The sequence below is a fragment of the Neolamprologus brichardi genome, chromosome 7 (assembly GCF_056152115.1).
Source record: "Neolamprologus brichardi isolate AB-2024 chromosome 7, ASM5615211v1, whole genome shotgun sequence".
NCBI lineage: Eukaryota > Metazoa > Chordata > Actinopteri > Cichliformes > Cichlidae > Neolamprologus > Neolamprologus brichardi.
In genome coordinates this window covers 69,359,887-69,377,386 of record NC_142110.1, presented here as the reverse complement: position 1 = coordinate 69,377,386, position 17,500 = coordinate 69,359,887, and the positions used below count along the sequence as shown (strand labels likewise).

The window sequence follows — 17,500 nt, the reverse complement described above, 5'->3', positions numbered from 1 at the left end:
TGCTGCTGATGGAGCTGCAGGTGCTGGGGGAGGACGTGGACCCCGCCCCCGCCGCACAGGTGAGCGCAGACTGTCAGAGGGGGAAGGTCTCGGGCGATTTCATGCTAACGCTCTGTGTTTCCGGGTATCCAGGTGTTCCCGGCTGAGGTGGAGACGGCGGTGAGTTCGTCGGGCAGCTCGGAGCTGCGGCCGCTCCCCTTCGGACCGTACCACAGCCCGCTGCTGGTCTTCAGGTCCTACAGGTAACGCCGTCGCACCGACAGCAGCTCGTATGTGGTCTGTGCGCTCGGCTCACGGCTGTGTCCTCCCGCTCAGGTTCAGCCCGTACTACAGGACCAAGGAGAAGCTGTCTCTGAGCTCGGTGACGTACAGCAACGCCATCGAAGCGAAGAAGTGCTTCTGCCGCTTCGACCTCACGGGAACGTGCAACGACGACGGCTGCAGATGGTGAGCGGGCGTAAAAAACAAACTATTTGAATAACGTGAATTCATGAAATCCTGAATCGATTTTTGCGTTTAAATCTCCGGTTAAAGCTCAGGAAATATTTCAACAAACAGCTAAAGCAGTGAGAGCAGCTACAAGGATGTAAACACAAAGATGTAAACACAGAGCGTGGATCTTTCACCCGACGGCACGTCCACAGACACGCCGTCGGGCTGAAGGCTCACAGATCCTGAAGCTGCAGGTTGCATCACTCTAACCCAAGTTCACTGAACCAGCAGCAAAAGCAGATCAAACTGAGCTTCACGTTTGATAAACTTCGTCATGACTTTGACATCAAAGCCTCGTCTCTGCTTAAATGATCAGCTTCTGTAATCAAACCTGTGACTTCAGCATCAGGTAACGTTCACGTTGATTCATGGTTTTCTTCAGTTCATCGACTGCAGAGTTTAAGGTTATAAAAAGCTTCATGTTTTTATCCTCAGTTGACACAAAGGCTGTGATTCTCACACCTGATGAAGCCTCACAGTGTCAGCTTTGCACTCACAGACATAAACTAGAAAAAGTTGCATTTCGTGTGAATGCGGTGTAGTGGAATCTGCTGAAGAGCTGAAGTACACATTAGAAAAGCTGCTGAAATCATAAAAATCGCAGAATTGTAATGAATTAGCAGAAATGCAAGCAAGACGATTCGCTGAACTGTCTGAACATGTTTCCATGGGCGAGGGTCGAACCCGGCCTCCTGCTCTGAGAGCCGCCGCTCATCTCACTGAGCTTGTTTAGAGCTGGGCGATAAGATTTTTTCATATCACGATATGTTTTTTTCATTTCAGGCGATAACGATATATATCGTGATATATATCACGATATAAGCCAAATAACTATATTTGTAAGATTTAAATGTGCCTCACAAGTGAAATGTGAAATAATCAGCAGCTTGTTTTGATTTAAATATTTATTTCCCATAATAAGTTCAACAGGGTAGATGTACTTAAGGAACATGAGACTGTTTCAGATAAATAAAGGCAAATATTGCAAACTACACAAAAGGAGCCGCTAAAGCTTTAAGTTTCAAAACAGACTAAATTGTCAATTCCACTTAGAAACAAAATATTAATTCTAAAAATAAATCTTAGTTTGTTTTACAGAAGAACAAAATTGACTTCTGTCAATATCAAATAAACTGAGAACTAAAGGGAAATTCTCGATCTCTCCTTGTTGTATAGCTGAGCTTTTCAAACAGTTTTAACAGTTACTTTAGTCTGACAGAAGCCGAATGATGAATTAGCGCTTCCAGTCAGAGACTGAGCATGCACCGCTTTATTGTATTTCCACACTTGCTTTCGGCACAATTTACTACTACTCTGTTTTTGTCAGACTTGAAACAGCAGAAATACCTTCACACTACAGAACTTCTGTGGCTCTTCCGTTCGACAATCTCTCCAGCGTTGGAACCATCATCTGTTTTCTCTTCGGTAACCTTCGCTCACGGTTGATTTTTCTCTAGTCGGCACACTCATTTCCTCCATTACCCGGGCGGCACGGCGGCTGCTTCCCAAACAAATACACATGTGCGGCTGTACGTAACAAGTCACCTGACGTGACGCTGCGGCTGTGATTGGTTCGGCTCTGCGCTACTTAATTTGGATTGGCTGTTCTTTTTTTTTTTAAGAGGACAAGAGCGGTGAGGTCTATCGCGATAGTTAAATTTTTCTATCAAGAAAAAGTTATTTCACAATACACATCGTTATCGTTCTATCGCCCAGCTCTAAGCTTGTTCATTTTAATGGGCCAAAGAACGGCATAGAAATCTTAATATTTACAAAGTGTAGAAGTTAAACATATCGCCGGCATCAGCAGAGAGAGCAGTTTAAAGTTTCAAAATAAAAGCTGTGGTTAACAGCAAACACACGGAGCAGCTAGTGAAACCTTACGGATACGTGCTGATCAATGATCAATATTTCTGAGCCCGACCGCTGATCGCTGGTGGACGTCACGCCACCAAAGTAAAACGACGCAGCGGCATGTTTGCGTGATGTGTCGCCCTGTTACCGTGACGATAAGTCCTTGGCGTTTGCTCTTCCTGTCTAACATTTGTGCCTCTGCAGGCAGCACATGAGGAACTGCACTCCGAGCGGGAACCAGCTCTTCCAGGACATCCTGTCCTACGACCTGTCGCTGATCGGCTGCTCCGACAGCAGCTCGGACGAGGACGTCTGCGCCGCCACAGGTGCGCTGGGTGCGAGGCCTCGGTCTGGTGGTCGGCAGGCGTGTCACGTGGACGCTCAGCTGTTTGTGTTTGTTTGCAGAGAAGTACATGAAGAGGCTGTTCGGCTCCAACAAGGACCGCATGGGCGTCGACCAGAAGGCCGTCCTCCTCGTCAGCAAAGTCAACGAGAGCAAGCGCCACGGTAGGTCGGCGTTCCCGTAACGCCCGCTGCTCCGGCCGCTTCCGTGCTTCTCACCTGTCCCCTCCGTCTCCAGTCCCGCCCTACACCACCTACAAGGATGCGAGGAGGTGGAGGCCGAAGCCATCGACGCAAAACGACCTCGGTCCCGAGGACGACGGCAGCGGCGACGAGGGGATGGCGGCCGGTCACGTGACACCTGGCAGAGGTTAGTAAACTGGGAGGGTTTCGTCGTTTCCTCCGTGGGAGGTCCGAGCGAGCTCACGTGTGTCTGTGCAGACGGCGGCGCTCACAGCGGCCTCTCCGCTCTGGACGCGTGCGTCACCTCGGAGGACAAACGCTACTTCATCAGCGAGACGGACGACATCGCGAACCTGGAGGCGAGCGTCCTGGAGAGCCCGCGAGACACTCAGCTGTGGATCAAGCTCGCCTTCAAATACCTCAGTCAGAGCGAGACGTAAGTCCTCGCCAACCTCCAGGTCTTCGTGCGGAGCTCCACCCCCTTTAACCTTGAATCTGTCCCCTGCAGCTCTGCGGCGGAGTGTTTGGAAGCCGCCCTGAACACGCTGTCACGCGCTTTGGAGAGCAACTGCGACAACCCCGAGGTGTGGAGCCATTACCTGTCCTTGTTCGCCAGGCGCGGCAGCCGCGAGGAGGTGCAGGAGATGTGCGAGATGGCGGTGGAGCACGCCCCCGACTACAGAGTGTGGTGGAACGTAAGTGGTTCGCTCGCAGGAGCCACTAGCTCGCAGCTCAGCAGGCTAACGTTGGCGCGTTGGTGGTTTTAGCTTCGTTTATCAGGTAAGTGTCATAATGACCTCTGACCTCTGCTCAGTACCTGAACCTGGAGAGCTCGTTTGAAGGGAAAGACTACGTGTGCGAGCGTCTGCTGCAGTTCCTCCTCGCCGAGGCCTCGTCCGGCGTCACGGAGATGCTGTCCTTCGAGCTGATGGAGGCGCTGCTCTACAGAGTCCAGCTGAGCCTGTTCACGGGCCGGCTGGAGAGCGCGCTCGCCGTCCTGCAGGTGAGACGCGGGAACCTACCTCACGCTGTGCGCCACAAACGTCAGAGTGGGAGGAGCATGTTTTAAAGAATCGGGTTGTTTACGTCAGTGTGCAGCCATGTTGGGGCCACATGACGGGCTGTCACCTGTATTCCAGAGGGCGGGACTAATGCGACGTGACGTCTGCTCTCCGTTTCTCCTCTCAGAACGCTCTGAAGTCGCCTCAGGACCGGAGCATCGCCGACCACCTGATGGCCGCCGACCGGGCGCTGCTCTGGCTCTCCTACATCCACCTGACGGAGTTCGACCGACTGCCGGCGTGCCTGTACGACCCCGCCGAGTCCGGCCCGTCCCGTGTAGTCAGCAGGGAGCCGTTCCTGCTGCCGTGGAGGACGCCGCGGGACATCAGCACGCCTGCCGACATCCTCGTCGCTCTCTTCCAAGGTAGGGCAGCGACCCAGCAGACACGCGAGGTTCTCGTCTCCCTAAGCTTAACTGTTTCCACTTCCTGTGTGACTGTTTCAGATGGCGTCCGTCAGTGCAGCGACGAGCACGCGTCTGACAGCGAGAGGACGCTGGCCTGCCTTCCTCTGCACACCAACCTCATCTTCCTCTACAAGCTGCTGCAGAGGTGAGCTCACTGCTGACATCACACTGTGAGGAAGCGGGAACATTCAGGTAGCCCCGCCCACCTCAGACCGCTCTGACTCTGTGATTGGTTGGTTGACCTCGTCACGCTCGCCACACGGTTAGTGAGCTGCATCCCTGTTTGCACCGTACCCAGAGGAGCAGGTGTGGTGACGCGAGGTCACCTGTGAGGTCACCTGTGAGGTCACCTGTGAGGTCACCTGTGAGGTCACCTGTGAGGTCACCTGTGAGGTCACCTGTGAGGTCACCTGTGAGGTCACCTGTGAGGTCAGTGCGCCATGTTTGTTCTCTCGTGTGATGTCATCAGGTCAAGTTTGTGAATGTGTGAGCTGATTGGCAGGAAGTGTGACGGGATGGGGTCAGGCTGATCGCTGCTTTCGAGCTGCGACATCACGGTCTGTGAGGTCAAAGGTCAAACCTGAGTTTGTGCTCTGTGACATCACGGTCTGTGAAGCACCTCGAGCAAACTGTGGCGCTGTGTGTGTGCGCAGGTACGGCGAGGGCGTCGCTCTGTGCGAGTCGCTGCTCGAGTTCTGTCCCGAATCGTGCATTCTGCGAGACGCCGTGGCCGACCTGCACCTGCACGGCGGGAGCGGCGACCGGGCGGTCAGCATGTGGCTCCACGCTCTGGCCGAATGCCCCCACAACGCTGAGGTCTTCTACCACTGCTGCAAGTTCCTCATGGCTCAGGTGAGCTCGACCGCGAGTCTGTGAATAAAGTTTAAGCTCCGCCTCTCGACGCTAAGAACCGTCTCTGTGTCCATAGGAGAAGGCGGGCGCCATCACGCCGCTGTTCAGAGGCTTCGTGCTGTCGCTTTGCGAGGACGAGCAGAGTCCAAGGGCGCCCGTAGATGTGCTGCGGTACGTCCCGACGCCTCAGTCTTCCCAGCTGTAGCACGCACGGACAGCTGACGGCGCTCTGTTCTTCCTCCCTCAGGCACATCCTGGGCTTCTCCTCTTCCTCCGAGCTGCTGGGAGGTCCCGTCATCAAGAAGGAGCTGCCGGAGCGGCTGAGCCAGCAGATGAGCTTCCTCCACCTCATCCACTGGTTGGTGTTTAAGGTTTGATCCTCATAAATGGCGTCCTGCGGCGATGATGAAAGCGGGCGCAGTAGGGTTAACGTGCTCGCTGTCGTTGCAGTCGGTGGCAGTGGCTGCACGGCTCGGTGGAGGACGCGGCGGAGGCGTTCGAGCGTGCACTGGGGGCGGTCACCCAGCTGGAGGAGCTTCACCGGCTGTGGATGGAGTGAGTTCACCTGCCGCAGGTGCTTCCGTTTCCACCGCACGCGCTCACAGCTTCCCTCTCTCCGCAGTTACCTGACGTTCAGCTGCAGCCCGCAGGCCCGCGCCGCCACCGCCGCCTCGCAGTCCAGGACGTTCTCAGACCTGGTCCAGCGCTGCCTCAGCACCACCCCCTCGAGACTCGAGCGCCCCTTCAACCCCGCAGAGTTCTGGAGCTGCTACCGCTTCCACAACAAGGTCAGAGGTCGAGTCCGCAGCCACACGCCATCTTCACCTGCGTGATGTCACGACTCCGTGCCGTCGTCACACAGACGTGAGCGCTCGCTGCCTTGCTCAGCGGCAGGTCTGTAGTTGTAGTCTGCTGATGTCACGTCTCCCCTGCAGGTGGTCGCGCTTTACCTGAGCTGCCTGCCGCCATCCCAGCATGCACTGGTTCTGGAGAGACTGTGCTACACGATGCCCAATAACACCGAGCTGGGCCTCAGGTACACACCTGGAGTGGGTGGAGCTTAATGCCACTCTTCAGTGATTTGACTCCAGTAATGAGATGGAAAATACATCTACTTCCTGTTTGTCGTTGGATTCAAATCCTCTGACCACAGGGACAGTTTAGCTCCGCCCATATCAGCGACGTCACTGCTGTGTGTCTGTTGCTGCTCAGGTTGCTGCACCAGGAGTGGCTGGATGGGAACGTGGAGCACCTGAAGTTCCAGGCCCGGATGCTGAGCGGGAACACCCCCAAGTGTCTGAGCAGCTGGAAAATGTGAGTGCGGGCGACCGTCCCGCCAGATCAATGATGATCAGTGATAATCAGTGATGATCAATGATGATCAATGATGATGATCAGTGATGATCAACAATGATCAGTGATGATCAGTGATGATCAATGATGATCAGTGATGATCAATGATGATGATCAATGATGATCATCACTGATCAATGATGATCAGTGATGATCAATGATGATCAGTGATGATCAATGATGATCAGTGATGATCAATGATGATGATCAATGATGATCAATGATGATCGATCATCATTGATCATCAGTGATCATCATCATTGATGATCACTGATGATCACTGATGATCATCATTGATCATCACTGATCATCATTGATCAGTGATGATCAATGATGATGATCAATGATGATGATCAATGATGATCATCACTGATCAATGATGATCAGTGATGATCAATGATGATCAGTGATGATCAATGATGATGATCAATGATGATCAATGATGATCGATCATCATTGATCATCAGTGATCATCATCATTGATGATCAATGATGATCACTGATGATCATCATTGATCATCACTGATCATCATCAATGATGATCACTGATGATCATCAATGATGATGATCATCAGTGATCATCATCATTGATGATCAATGATGATCACTGATGATCGATCATCATTGATCATCATCATCAGTGATCATCATTGGTCATCACTGATCATCATCATCACTGATCATCACTGATGATCATCAGTGATCATCATCATCAGTGATCATCATCATCAGTGATCATCATCATCATTGATCATCATCATCAGTGATCATCATTGGTCATCACTGATCATCATCATCACTGATCATCACTGATGATCATCAGTGATCATCAGTGATGATGATGATCAGTGATGACCAATGATGATCAGTGATGATCAATATCAATGATGATCAATGATAATCAATGATGATCAATAGTGATCAGTGATGATCAATGATGACCGATGATGACCAATGATGATCAATGATGATCAGTGATGACCAATGATGATCAGTGATGATCAATATCAATGATGATCAATGATGATCAGTGATGATCAATGATGACCAATGATGACCAATGATGATCAATGATGATCAGTGATGACCAATGATGATCAGTGATGATCAATATCAATGATGATCAATGATGATCAGTGATGATCAATGATGACTGCGTCCTGATTGTGTGTGCGTATGTTCGTAGAGCCATTGCCGTGGAGGAGGAGCTAAAGGAGCGAGCTGAGGTGAGTCTGAGACTGAATCAAATCAAGAAAAGAGGGTGGAGTCTAGCTGTGCACTCAGTGGTGTTTGTCTCCGCCCCTTGTTGTGTTTCAGGTGCGTCACATGTTGCAGCAGGCCCTGCAGAACCTCCCACTGAGCGCAGCCCTGTGGAAACATGTAATATACACACACACAGATGACATCACATTACACAAGCTGTGATTGGACAGCTGCTCTCAGATCTGAGCGGGGGAGGGGGGGGGGGTCCTAAAAACTTAGACTGGGAAAAGAAATGCTGGAATCCGATTGGTCAGAGCCCTGCAGTAGATCTGAGATCAGCTGTTCAGATAGGGCGTCGGCCCATCCTGATTGGCTTGTACTGCCTCGTATTCTATGACCATGTGACTATAAACAGTTTGACTCACCTGTATACAGCATGTTCACCTGCCCTCCGTCCCCGTCCCCCTCCCGCATGCCCCCCTCCCCCAACCTTTGTTTACCCCTCCCCAACCTTTGTTTACCCCTCCCTTTGTCCCCCCCACACCCTTGTAGCGTCTGCTGCTGGAGGCAGCGGACGGCGGGGCCTCGGAGCGCCTTCGGCGGCTGTGGGACTGCTGTCAGCGGGCGGGGGTGAGCGTGAGCGGGGGCGTCGGCCCATCGCTCGGCGAGGACGGCTGATCAGACTGATCAATAATAGATCAATAATGAGAGGCTGTAGGTGACTGAGTGAGAGCAGACGAGGTAAGCCAGACGTCCCCCTCCCCGGCCGCTGAAGCCACGCCCCCTCCGGGAGCGCGTCGGTGTGAGTGTAAGTATCGAGAGCTGAGTGCCGCCCTCACTCTTCATCACCTTTCTTTAGTTCCTCACTTTTCAGTTGGAGTCATTTCCCTCCCTTTTATATCTCATTTACCTGGCGGGGGGAGGGGGGTGCTGAGGGTGTGTTTGGCGCCTGTGTGTGTGTGTCAAGAGGACGCCGCCGTCGCCTGTCTGTGGACTCTTTAGTTAAACAAACTGAGTGTTGCTGAGGCGACGCGGCGAGGAAGGGAGCGGATGCAGAGACTGGATGACCACCGCCGCTGTTGGCCACGCCCCTCTGAGACTCATGTGCAATGTGCTTTTGTTTTGTCAATCAGCTGATTAAAGAGTATTAGCAGCAGAGGAGACGCGCGTCCTGCCACTGATGTTTTTTACATTCACCTGTTATTAAATTATTTTCTAAAATACGAGGGTGTGTGCCTCTTCACTGCCTCCGTGTCACTTCCTCCAGCAGCGGCTTCCTGTCACAACCAGGAAGTGACACATTCACGTCGGTCGTGTTTGACGTGATTCTCTCTGACTTTGTACAAGGACCACAGGTGTGTCTCAATACACTGATCTGGTTCATTGATGATGTCATCAGTGTGCGACAATATCAAAACTGTTAGGCTGACGAAAACATTTTTCACGTGTGGCCAGAGGCGGAGCCAGCTGTTCCAGGAGGACGCGGTCACCGCGAGGAATAAAAGCATTGAGCCTCATTTTAATCCGTTTTTGTCTCATTTCTAAGAGTTTGATCGTTCTAGACTTTATTTTGAAAGGTCGGGATGTGTCGCTCATGAAAGAAACTTTTTTTCAACAGCATCTTTAACAAAAAGAAGAAAACGGCACGATGTACAATTGTAGTGCAAAATCCTGATACAGTGGCAGAGTGTGTACAATGAAACAGGACGGAAATACAGATTGAAACAGGGAAAGGCGACACAGTGAGATTATTAATGGTTTAAAGCTTTCTTGTTGTGAGGAACAAATTGTTGCGATTCTGTCCTGAGAGAAGTCACATTTACGGATGTGGAGTTTGATTAATGAGAGTCTCACTAAAGTCTAAACCAACGTTACGTTTTGGTAGAAAAGTTTTTGATAAGATGCTGTTGGAGACGAACGTAGCGACATGATTCAACAGCTGAGTAAAGGTGAATGTTTCCAGATAAAGTCTCTTCACTTTGTTACCTTTATCCAGTCTGCGTCCTCGACAAACAGACCAGAAAGAAACCGACTGAGGAACAGAGACGTAGAGCGTTAATCGGGATTATATATTACAGTAGCAGAGAAGAATAGAGTCCAAGCCATTAAAGAAACTCATATGTTTAACCCTGGGATGACGTCACCGACCCCGAGCAGCGCTGCAGGCACATCTGGATGCTGATGGAGGCTTCACCGAGCTGATCGGAGGTGCAGTTTGTGTCTGACGCCGCCTGCAGAGATTGAAAATGTGATGTCATTCAGGGGTAAAACCGCAAAGGATTCTGGGAACTCGTGGCAAGAGGTACTAGCTAGGGGTGGGTTTTAATAATCGATTCATCGATTAAAATCGATTCTGGCTTGGATAACCTCATTAATCATTAAAATCCTGAATCGATTTTTTATATAAATGTATTTTGCCAAAACTTCCAAAATCTCAGGTTAAACCTCAACATTTCAACAACCACCAAACAGTAAAACAGTAAATGAGAGCAGGAACACGATTCTGCACAGAGACGTGAACACAAAGCGCCGACGCATCAGAATCAGTGAGATGTGACTTCCTCACCCGACGGACACGCTCGGGGCTGAAAGCCGACAGCTCGCTGATTTTACAAATTTACTCAACATGTCTGTGTTTTTACAGTAAAAATACTTCCAGGATCTTAAGTTCTTTGTGTGATTTCAGGTCAGTAACACTGATGCAGTTTGTCAGTGAAAACAACTAAAGTCAGTTGAGATGAATTTAGTTGTTTTTTGCCTGTAAAATTACAAGAAAATGGAAGAAGATGGAGCCACCATCACAGGACGAATGGATCAAAATTATAGATGAAATACAAACTATGGAACAACTGAGCTACAGAATAAAGACTCAGGAAGATCAACACCATACAAAGTGGGAGAAATGGACTGAGTACATAAACCCAACAGGATAAAGACACACTGATGATGAGAAATGATCAAACTGTAGAAACAAGGAGATCCAACATGTTTGTTATCCTACCTGTTGTATGTATCTTTGTTGTTGTTGTTGTTTTGTTGTTACCCCCCTGTAAGAAAAACAATACAAAGAAGGTAAAAAATAAATAAATAAATTCAGTTGAGCTGAAGAGAAAAAATAAAATGAAACAATTAGACAATAATTAAGTTATAGACTTTATTTATATGAAAACCGTGGATACTTACTGCATTTGAATCATTTAACCATATGTAACCACCTGCCGGAGTGTTTTGGGGGGGGAGGCTTTTCTCTGGATCCGCGTTTGTCAGTTTTTACTTTAAGCGCTTTTTTTTTGGCCCGTCAGCTGACCCGTTGAAGTGGGCGTGGTTCTAACCGGAAGCTGACCTTTTTAAACCGGAAGCTGAGCTGTCGGTTTTGTTTTGGAAGTTGGTGGTCACGTGAGCTTCCGTCGTCATTGGGAGAGCGAGTCCAGACATGGCGGCGGAGCCTACGTTCAAGGTAAAACATGAGCGCGTTTCCGGGACTCTGCCGCGGAGGCCGGGGCTCCGCGGCGTGGAGAAGAGAGCTCCGTCCTCCCGTGTCGGGCCGGGAGCTCCGACCTCCGGCTCTGCGCCGCCGCTGCTCGGATAGCCACTGAGCTCACCGACCGCAGCTGCCTCGGGAGGCGGCTATCCGCCGGCCTCTGTCCGCCTCTCCGGCCCGGACGCTGTCTGCGGGCGGCGTAGGGCTGAGGGTCGGGGCTCTCAGGGGTCGGGCTGGGTTAAACTAGCGTGCAGCGGTCCCTGGGCGGACCGGTGAACTCAGCAGACCGCTTCAAGTTTGCCTGATTGATCTCAGGGGAACCTGATTGATTTGTTTTGATTAGTATTGATCAGTGGTTTTATCTGAAGCGCTGATTGTGGGTGGCACAGGTGTGAACAGGTGTGCCACCTGCTTGCTGTATCGCGGGTTATTTTTCCCACAATGCCCTGAGTCCTCAGACGTCATGTGATCAGACTTCCTGCCTGCTGTATTGATCCTTCAGCTGACCTCACTGTGACTCCACAGGTGATATTTGAACACGAGGGAGTCTTCCTCCATCCCAGCAGCGATGAGGAGATCGAGCCAGACTTCCTGGTTTCAGGAACCCTCCGGATCCTCGAGAAGGTAACCGTCCCGACACACTCCGGTATCGATTAATCAGCCTGGTCATCGATTAAGTATCAGAATGTCTCTGCGATGGAACGACCCGCAGAGGAAAACGTCCTCACACACCAGCAGCATGTTTGATACCCGGGCGATAACCTGATTGATTAATCAAAGACCTGTTAAACTGGACATGACTGGAATAAAGCTCCGGTTTGTCACTGTTATTGATTGTTTATAGATCTATGCGATCGGAACAGAAGCGCTCTCATTTCTTCCTGAACGCTCCTGTGATTTGTTTGATTGATCGATGAAGTAACGTGTCAATGTGTGTCCTCGCCGTCAGGACGCCGAGATCGTGGTGGAGTACAGACCTCTGGAGGACGGCGTCGACCCCTCAAACATGCTCTGTGCTGGGAAGGTTTGTCCAAATAGTCCCTTTCAGTAGAGTTCAACTTTATTGACTCCGATTGAGCATCAACAAACCGGATTTCCTGATTTGATTCAAACTTCAAAGTTTCCAAGAACAGATTTTTAAACAAACCAAAAAATATAAAATAGAATAATCATGTAAAAGTGATTTAAGTGTGTGTGTGTCTGTGTGTGTGTGTGTGTGTGTGTGTCTGTGTGTGTGTGTGTGTGTGTGTGTCTGTGTGTGTGTCTGTGTGTGTGTGTGTGTGTGTGTGTGTGTGTGTGTGTGTGCGCGCGCGCGCGTGTGTCTGTGTGTGTGTGTGTGCGCAGGACTCGAGCTCGGTGGTGGAGTGGGCTCAGTGTCCACAGACTCAGCAGCTGTTGGAGGCTCAGCTGAGCTGCGAGACAGAGTGGGACATGGTGAACACCGTGTCGTTCAGGAAGAGGCGGAGCTCCAACATGGAGGGTGAGCGGCTGCTTTAACCTGCTCGGCATGTTGGAATCACGAGCCTCGAGCTGCTGGGCTGGATCTGCAGGTCGTGAAGAATCTCAGCAGCCTGAGCCAGACGGGTGCATCGGCTGATCTGAGCTTTTATTTTGAAATCCCTGTGTTTTCTAACCCCTGCTTCCTGTCTTCAGGTTCTCTCAACAGCAGTCACGAGAGGAGCCGCTTGGCCTTCGCCGTCAGTGTCAGCGACCTCCGCTCCGTCACGGTGAGGGAGGAGGGCTGGACCTTCATCGTCCTGCAGCTGAAGGACTCCTCCACCTCGCTGCCACACCTGCACTTCCACCAGGGCGGCAGCAGAGCGTTCCTGGACAGCCTGAGGAGGTTCGCTCTGCTCACGGAGTGAGTCCAGCGGTTAAGCTCCGCCCTCCACCTCAAGGAGGGTTGTGTTTTTTTGGGGGGGGGGGGGGGGTTCTGATCAGGTTCACATACAGATCAGTTATTGGTGTTTGTGTCAGTTTATTCAAGTTACTCAGTCAGGAAGACATATCAATGTTACTCCACCTTGGGGTGGGGGCTGCTGGGGGGATTTGGCGCCGGCGCCGCTCTCTGGGGTCATTTATATGCTAATGGCTGGTTTCCACAGGCAGCGTTCCCGTCCCTCTGATCCAAATATCGGGTGAGGCGGGGGCAGATAGCTGTTATTAAAGTTCTTATCAGGCTTCATAATGACGTCCCGCCCACGCGCTGCCTGCTGATTGGCTGATAGGATCTGTACACCCCAAAGAGACGAGCGCTTCCTCTGATGTCTGATTTGCCGCTCGCGCTGTGAATGATAAGCACCCGTTTGTTATCAGGCCGGCGTCGATCCTGCGAGCTGTTACTGAGGTCACGTTTCCTGTTTGCAGGTGTCCCAGCGACCACACGTGCCTGCTGGTCAGCACGCCAAACAAAGCTCTGTCGCAGTCCTTCGAGAACCTTCTGGACGACAACAACTTCGGCCTGGTTCACGTAAGACGTTTAACCATCTCTCACTGCCAGCTGTTAGGCTCCAACATCTGGATTTGCTCGTCCCACTGCCTGATGACGGACACCAGATCAGAGCGATGAATGTGATTGGTTCTTTTTCCAGCAGCGTGACAGCGACTCGGCAGCAGATCAGAATTGTGCAAAACAACATTTCAGCGTGCACGCACACACATGCACGCACACACATGCAAGCGCACAGGGGGTGCGAGTATAGATTATTTGGTCGTCGATTAACCTGATTTCTTCGATTATTTGTGCCGACGCAGTCGTGGCAGGTGATGCGATGCTGCCCCCACAGCTTCCTGTGGTGTACTGCAGGTACAAACACATTTATGAGGTTTTAGCGACGTGTCGACGTCATGCAATGTGGCGGCGCACAGGGACTGAAACATGCTGCACATAAAAGTCTGAGCATCACGTGGTCCTCGCAGTGAGGGGTTCAGCAGCTGTTACCATGGTGATTTAACAGTAAACGTGTGATCTTCACGCAGCTGCTGTGCAGCAGAGCGCGTTTATTTCAAGCTAAATAAATCTGTGCTCGTTTTGCGAGCTCGCTGCTGTTGCCGTGTTCGCTGCTCTGGTTTCACACAGAATCTTTTTTCTCTCATTGCTGTGAAAACGCGTCGCAGGATTTATCTTCAGATGACGTTTGGAGTCGGGCGCTCCGTGTGCTGCGTTCACGTCTTGTTCCGGCGTCCGTCAGCTGATGAGCTCTGCGTTTGTCTCCTGCAGAAGTTCAAGCGGGACCCGTACGTCACCACGCTCGGCGGCTTCTCCAAAGTCACAAACTACTTATTCGACGCGCTGCGGGGGATGGAGGAGCAGCAACAGCGCCCCCCGGCGGAGGTGGCCGACCTGCTGGGCGAGGTCATCCCGGGGCTGGAGATCGACCAGCAGGAGGAGCCGGGCTTCGAGGTCATCACCAGGGTGAGGGGTCTAATGTAGGGATGCAACGATACCAATTTTTTCAAACCGATACGATACCGATACTTGAAGCTGAGTACTTGCTGATACCGAGTACAAAAACCGATACTTCTACCACACACACACACAAATACAATTAATTGGAAGACAGATTTTATTTATTCTCTGCCGATAAAAAATAAAATCTTAATAAAAATGACCACAAAAAAATTTCAAGTTTCGTCTAACCCTGTGCCTGTTTAGCGCGGGATGTCCCCCTAGTGGCCAATCTAAAGAACTACAACAGAAATGACAATCCACCCTCTGATTAATGAAATAAGTTGGTATCAGTTAACTTTTACGAGTATGAGTACACACACATTTTACAGTATCGTCCCCGATACCCGATACCAGTATCGGTGCATCCCTAGTCTAATGTGATTGGCTGTTAGGCAGGCGCATGGCAGCAGGTGTGTCAGCCATGTGATGCTCTTCGCTCACCTTTGACCCCGTCAGATCGACCTGGGCACGAGGCCCGAGGTGAGCAGGAAGTCGCCGCTGACTGCAGACGACTGGGCGCGACACCAGGATGCAGACGGGAGGATGAAGGACGTCCCAGACCTGAAACACGCCGTCTTCAAGGGGGTACGTACGTGTCTGTGGGCGTGTCCAGCTCTGAGCCAATCAGCTGACGTGATTCTTAGCAGCATCACTCATTTGTTCAGTTTTAGGCTGTTTGTTTATGCCTGAGTTTACTGTGCACTCGTCGGTGTTTTGACCTGTGACACGAGCAGAGGCCACGCCCTAACGCGCCTGTGTCGTCTGCAGGGTCTGTGCCACGCCCTCAGGAAGGAGGCCTGGAAGTTCCTGCTGGGGTATTACCCCTGGGAGAGCACGCACGAGGAGAGGAAGACGCTGCAGAGAGAGAAAACGTACACACACACACACACACACCTCATGTTAACATGATACACACACCAGTCAGGGTAATCAGGTGTGTGTGTGTGTGTGTGTGTGTGTGTGTGTGTGTGTGTGTGTGTGTGTGTGTGTGTGTCAGTGATGAATACTTCAGGATGAAGCTGCAGTGGAAGTCTGTGAGTGAGGAGCAGGAGAGGAGGAACTCCAGACTGAGAGACTACCGCAGTCTGATCGGTGAGCACGACCTCAGCCTTGTTTGCTTATTTGGGCGGGGCTCCTGATTTGGGCGGGGCTCCTGATTTGGGCGGGGCTCCTGATGGCGAGCGGTCCAGTGTAGCGGGTGGATGACGTCACATTTGAAGGTGTTTGTGATGTTTGATGTCAATCAGAAGTATTGATGAGCGATTGATTGTTGCTCTGATGCTGGAGATGATGTCAGCATGGAGTCGGGCGCAGCAGGTGGGCGCAGCAGGTGGGCGCAGCAGGTGGGCGCAGTCGTAGCGCTGTCGCCGCCATCAGATCTGAGGCGTTACCTGTAGAGAGTCCAGTTCATCTGAAATACTGCAGTACAGGGAGTGAACGCACAGCTGAGGTGGAGGGAGCGCTGCAGGAGTTGAGTGACAGCTTGAGTGAGGGGGTAAAGGTCAAAGGTCATGTGACGTATGTGTCTGCTCTCAGAGAAGGACGTGAACCGAACAGACCGGACGAACCGCTTCTACGAGGGCATCGACAACCCGGGCCTGGTGCTGCTGCACGACATCCTCATGACCTACTGCATGTACGACTTCGACCTGGGTGAGCGAACGCTTCGCCTCCGCAGGTACGGCGCCACTTCCCGTTTCCTGGTGGTGACGGGAAGCTCTCTGTGTTGCAGGTTACGTTCAGGGCATGAGCGACCTGCTGTCGCCCATCCTCTACGTCATGGAGAACGAGGTCGAGGCTTTCTGGTGCTTCGTGGCCTTCATGGACCAGATGGTGAGTCTGATCTTTGCTCTGAACGCTCGCACGTTAAGCTGTGCGCTGATTCGCCGCCGTCTGTCCTGCAGCACGAGAACTTTGAGGAGCAGATGCAGGGCATGAAGACGCAGCTGATCCAGCTCAGCTCGCTGCTCCGGCTGCTCGACCTCGCCTTCTGGAACTACCTCGGTACGCCGCCTGCAGCCGTGAATGTGTTTGCTGTGAGTGACAGCGGCTCTGAATGACTCCGCCCCCTCTGTCTGTGTCTCAGAGTCTCAGGATTCAGGATACCTGTACTTCTGCTTCCGCTGGCTGCTCATCAGGTTCAAGAGGGAGCTGAGCTTCGTGGACGTGCTGCGGCTCTGGGAGGTTGGTGGGCGGGGTCGGAGGTGCTGGCGGTGTCGTTCTTCCTGTGGTCTCACCTGTGGTTCCTCCTCAGGTGATGTGGACCGGGCTGCCCTGCGAGAACTTTCACCTGCTGGTGTGCTGCGCCATCCTGGACTCGGAGAAGCAGAAGATCATGGAGGAGAACTACGGCTTCAACGAGATCCTGAAGGTGAGCATCACCCCGAAGCTGCGAGGGGGGGGTCAGTGCACACCTGAGGTTGTTGACCAGCCTGTGTGTGTTGCAGCACATCAACGAGCTCTCCATGAAGCTGGACGTCGAGGAGATCCTGCAGAAAGCTGAGGGCATCTGCCTGCAGATCAGGAGCTGCAAGGTGAGTGCAGCGAGCGTCTTCTGTCGCGTACGTCCACCTGACCCCTCGCCCTGATCTGTCTGCTCCTCCTCAGGACCTCCCTCGCCCCGTCGCCACCACCTTGGGCTTCGATGTCGAGTCTCGCCGCGCAGGCTCGACCGATTGCGGCTCGGCGGCGACTTCCGGAGCGGCTCGGCGGGAGGTTGGCGTCTCCAACGGACACTCGAGAGAAAGCAGCTGCGAGCAGAGTGGCAGAGGGGCCTTTGTATCGTAGTGAAGAGTGGAGATGGACTGTGTGTGGGCGGGGT

At 51.9% G+C, this 17,500-nt stretch overlaps 2 protein-coding genes across 3 annotated transcripts in view; both read left to right on the top strand.

Moving 5' to 3' along the window:
* zfc3h1 (zinc finger C3H1-type containing) overlaps positions 1-8,970 on the top strand; it is a 20,153-nt gene extending 11,183 nt beyond the window's left edge. The window contains exons 16-36 of one of the 2 annotated variants that reach the window (XM_087844295.1): positions 1-59; positions 133-242; positions 316-447; positions 2,551-2,672; positions 2,752-2,853; positions 2,927-3,058; positions 3,130-3,307; positions 3,380-3,566; positions 3,686-3,874; positions 4,060-4,297; positions 4,379-4,484; positions 4,993-5,191; positions 5,268-5,362; positions 5,439-5,549; positions 5,642-5,746; positions 5,814-5,979; positions 6,127-6,227; positions 6,404-6,505; positions 7,731-7,770; positions 7,862-7,924; positions 8,300-8,970. The exon at positions 1-59 is cut by the window's left edge and continues 559 nt beyond it. In XM_087844295.1, coding sequence (XP_087700421.1) covers positions 1-59; positions 133-242; positions 316-447; positions 2,551-2,672; positions 2,752-2,853; positions 2,927-3,058; positions 3,130-3,307; positions 3,380-3,566; positions 3,686-3,874; positions 4,060-4,297; positions 4,379-4,484; positions 4,993-5,191; positions 5,268-5,362; positions 5,439-5,549; positions 5,642-5,746; positions 5,814-5,979; positions 6,127-6,227; positions 6,404-6,505; positions 7,731-7,770; positions 7,862-7,924; positions 8,300-8,425 — 2,663 coding nt within the window. In that variant the 3' untranslated portion in view covers positions 8,426-8,970. Of the gene's footprint in view, positions 60-132; positions 243-315; positions 448-2,550; positions 2,673-2,751; positions 2,854-2,926; positions 3,059-3,129; positions 3,308-3,379; positions 3,567-3,685; positions 3,875-4,059; positions 4,298-4,378; positions 4,485-4,992; positions 5,192-5,267; positions 5,363-5,438; positions 5,563-5,641; positions 5,747-5,813; positions 5,980-6,126; positions 6,228-6,403; positions 6,506-7,730; positions 7,771-7,861; positions 7,925-8,299 lie in introns of those variants that run through there. The other variant, XR_015719330.1, reaches the window with a different exon arrangement.
* Positions 8,971-11,099: 2,129 nt separating this feature from the next.
* The window catches only part of tbc1d15 (TBC1 domain family, member 15), a 6,614-nt gene continuing 213 nt past the window's right edge, over positions 11,100-17,500 (top strand). Inside the window, exons 1-17 of the mRNA XM_087844294.1 lie at positions 11,100-11,204; positions 11,754-11,852; positions 12,178-12,252; positions 12,573-12,708; positions 12,882-13,089; positions 13,596-13,698; positions 14,449-14,643; positions 15,136-15,264; positions 15,448-15,551; positions 15,677-15,771; positions 16,216-16,332; positions 16,412-16,512; positions 16,584-16,683; positions 16,766-16,863; positions 16,934-17,050; positions 17,127-17,213; positions 17,287-17,500. The exon at positions 17,287-17,500 is cut by the window's right edge and continues 213 nt beyond it. Of these exons, the coding sequence (XP_087700420.1) occupies positions 11,181-11,204; positions 11,754-11,852; positions 12,178-12,252; positions 12,573-12,708; positions 12,882-13,089; positions 13,596-13,698; positions 14,449-14,643; positions 15,136-15,264; positions 15,448-15,551; positions 15,677-15,771; positions 16,216-16,332; positions 16,412-16,512; positions 16,584-16,683; positions 16,766-16,863; positions 16,934-17,050; positions 17,127-17,213; positions 17,287-17,466 (1,968 nt within the window). The 5' untranslated portion in view covers positions 11,100-11,180 and the 3' untranslated portion in view covers positions 17,467-17,500. The remainder of the gene's footprint in view (positions 11,205-11,753; positions 11,853-12,177; positions 12,253-12,572; positions 12,709-12,881; positions 13,090-13,595; positions 13,699-14,448; positions 14,644-15,135; positions 15,265-15,447; positions 15,552-15,676; positions 15,772-16,215; positions 16,333-16,411; positions 16,513-16,583; positions 16,684-16,765; positions 16,864-16,933; positions 17,051-17,126; positions 17,214-17,286) is intronic.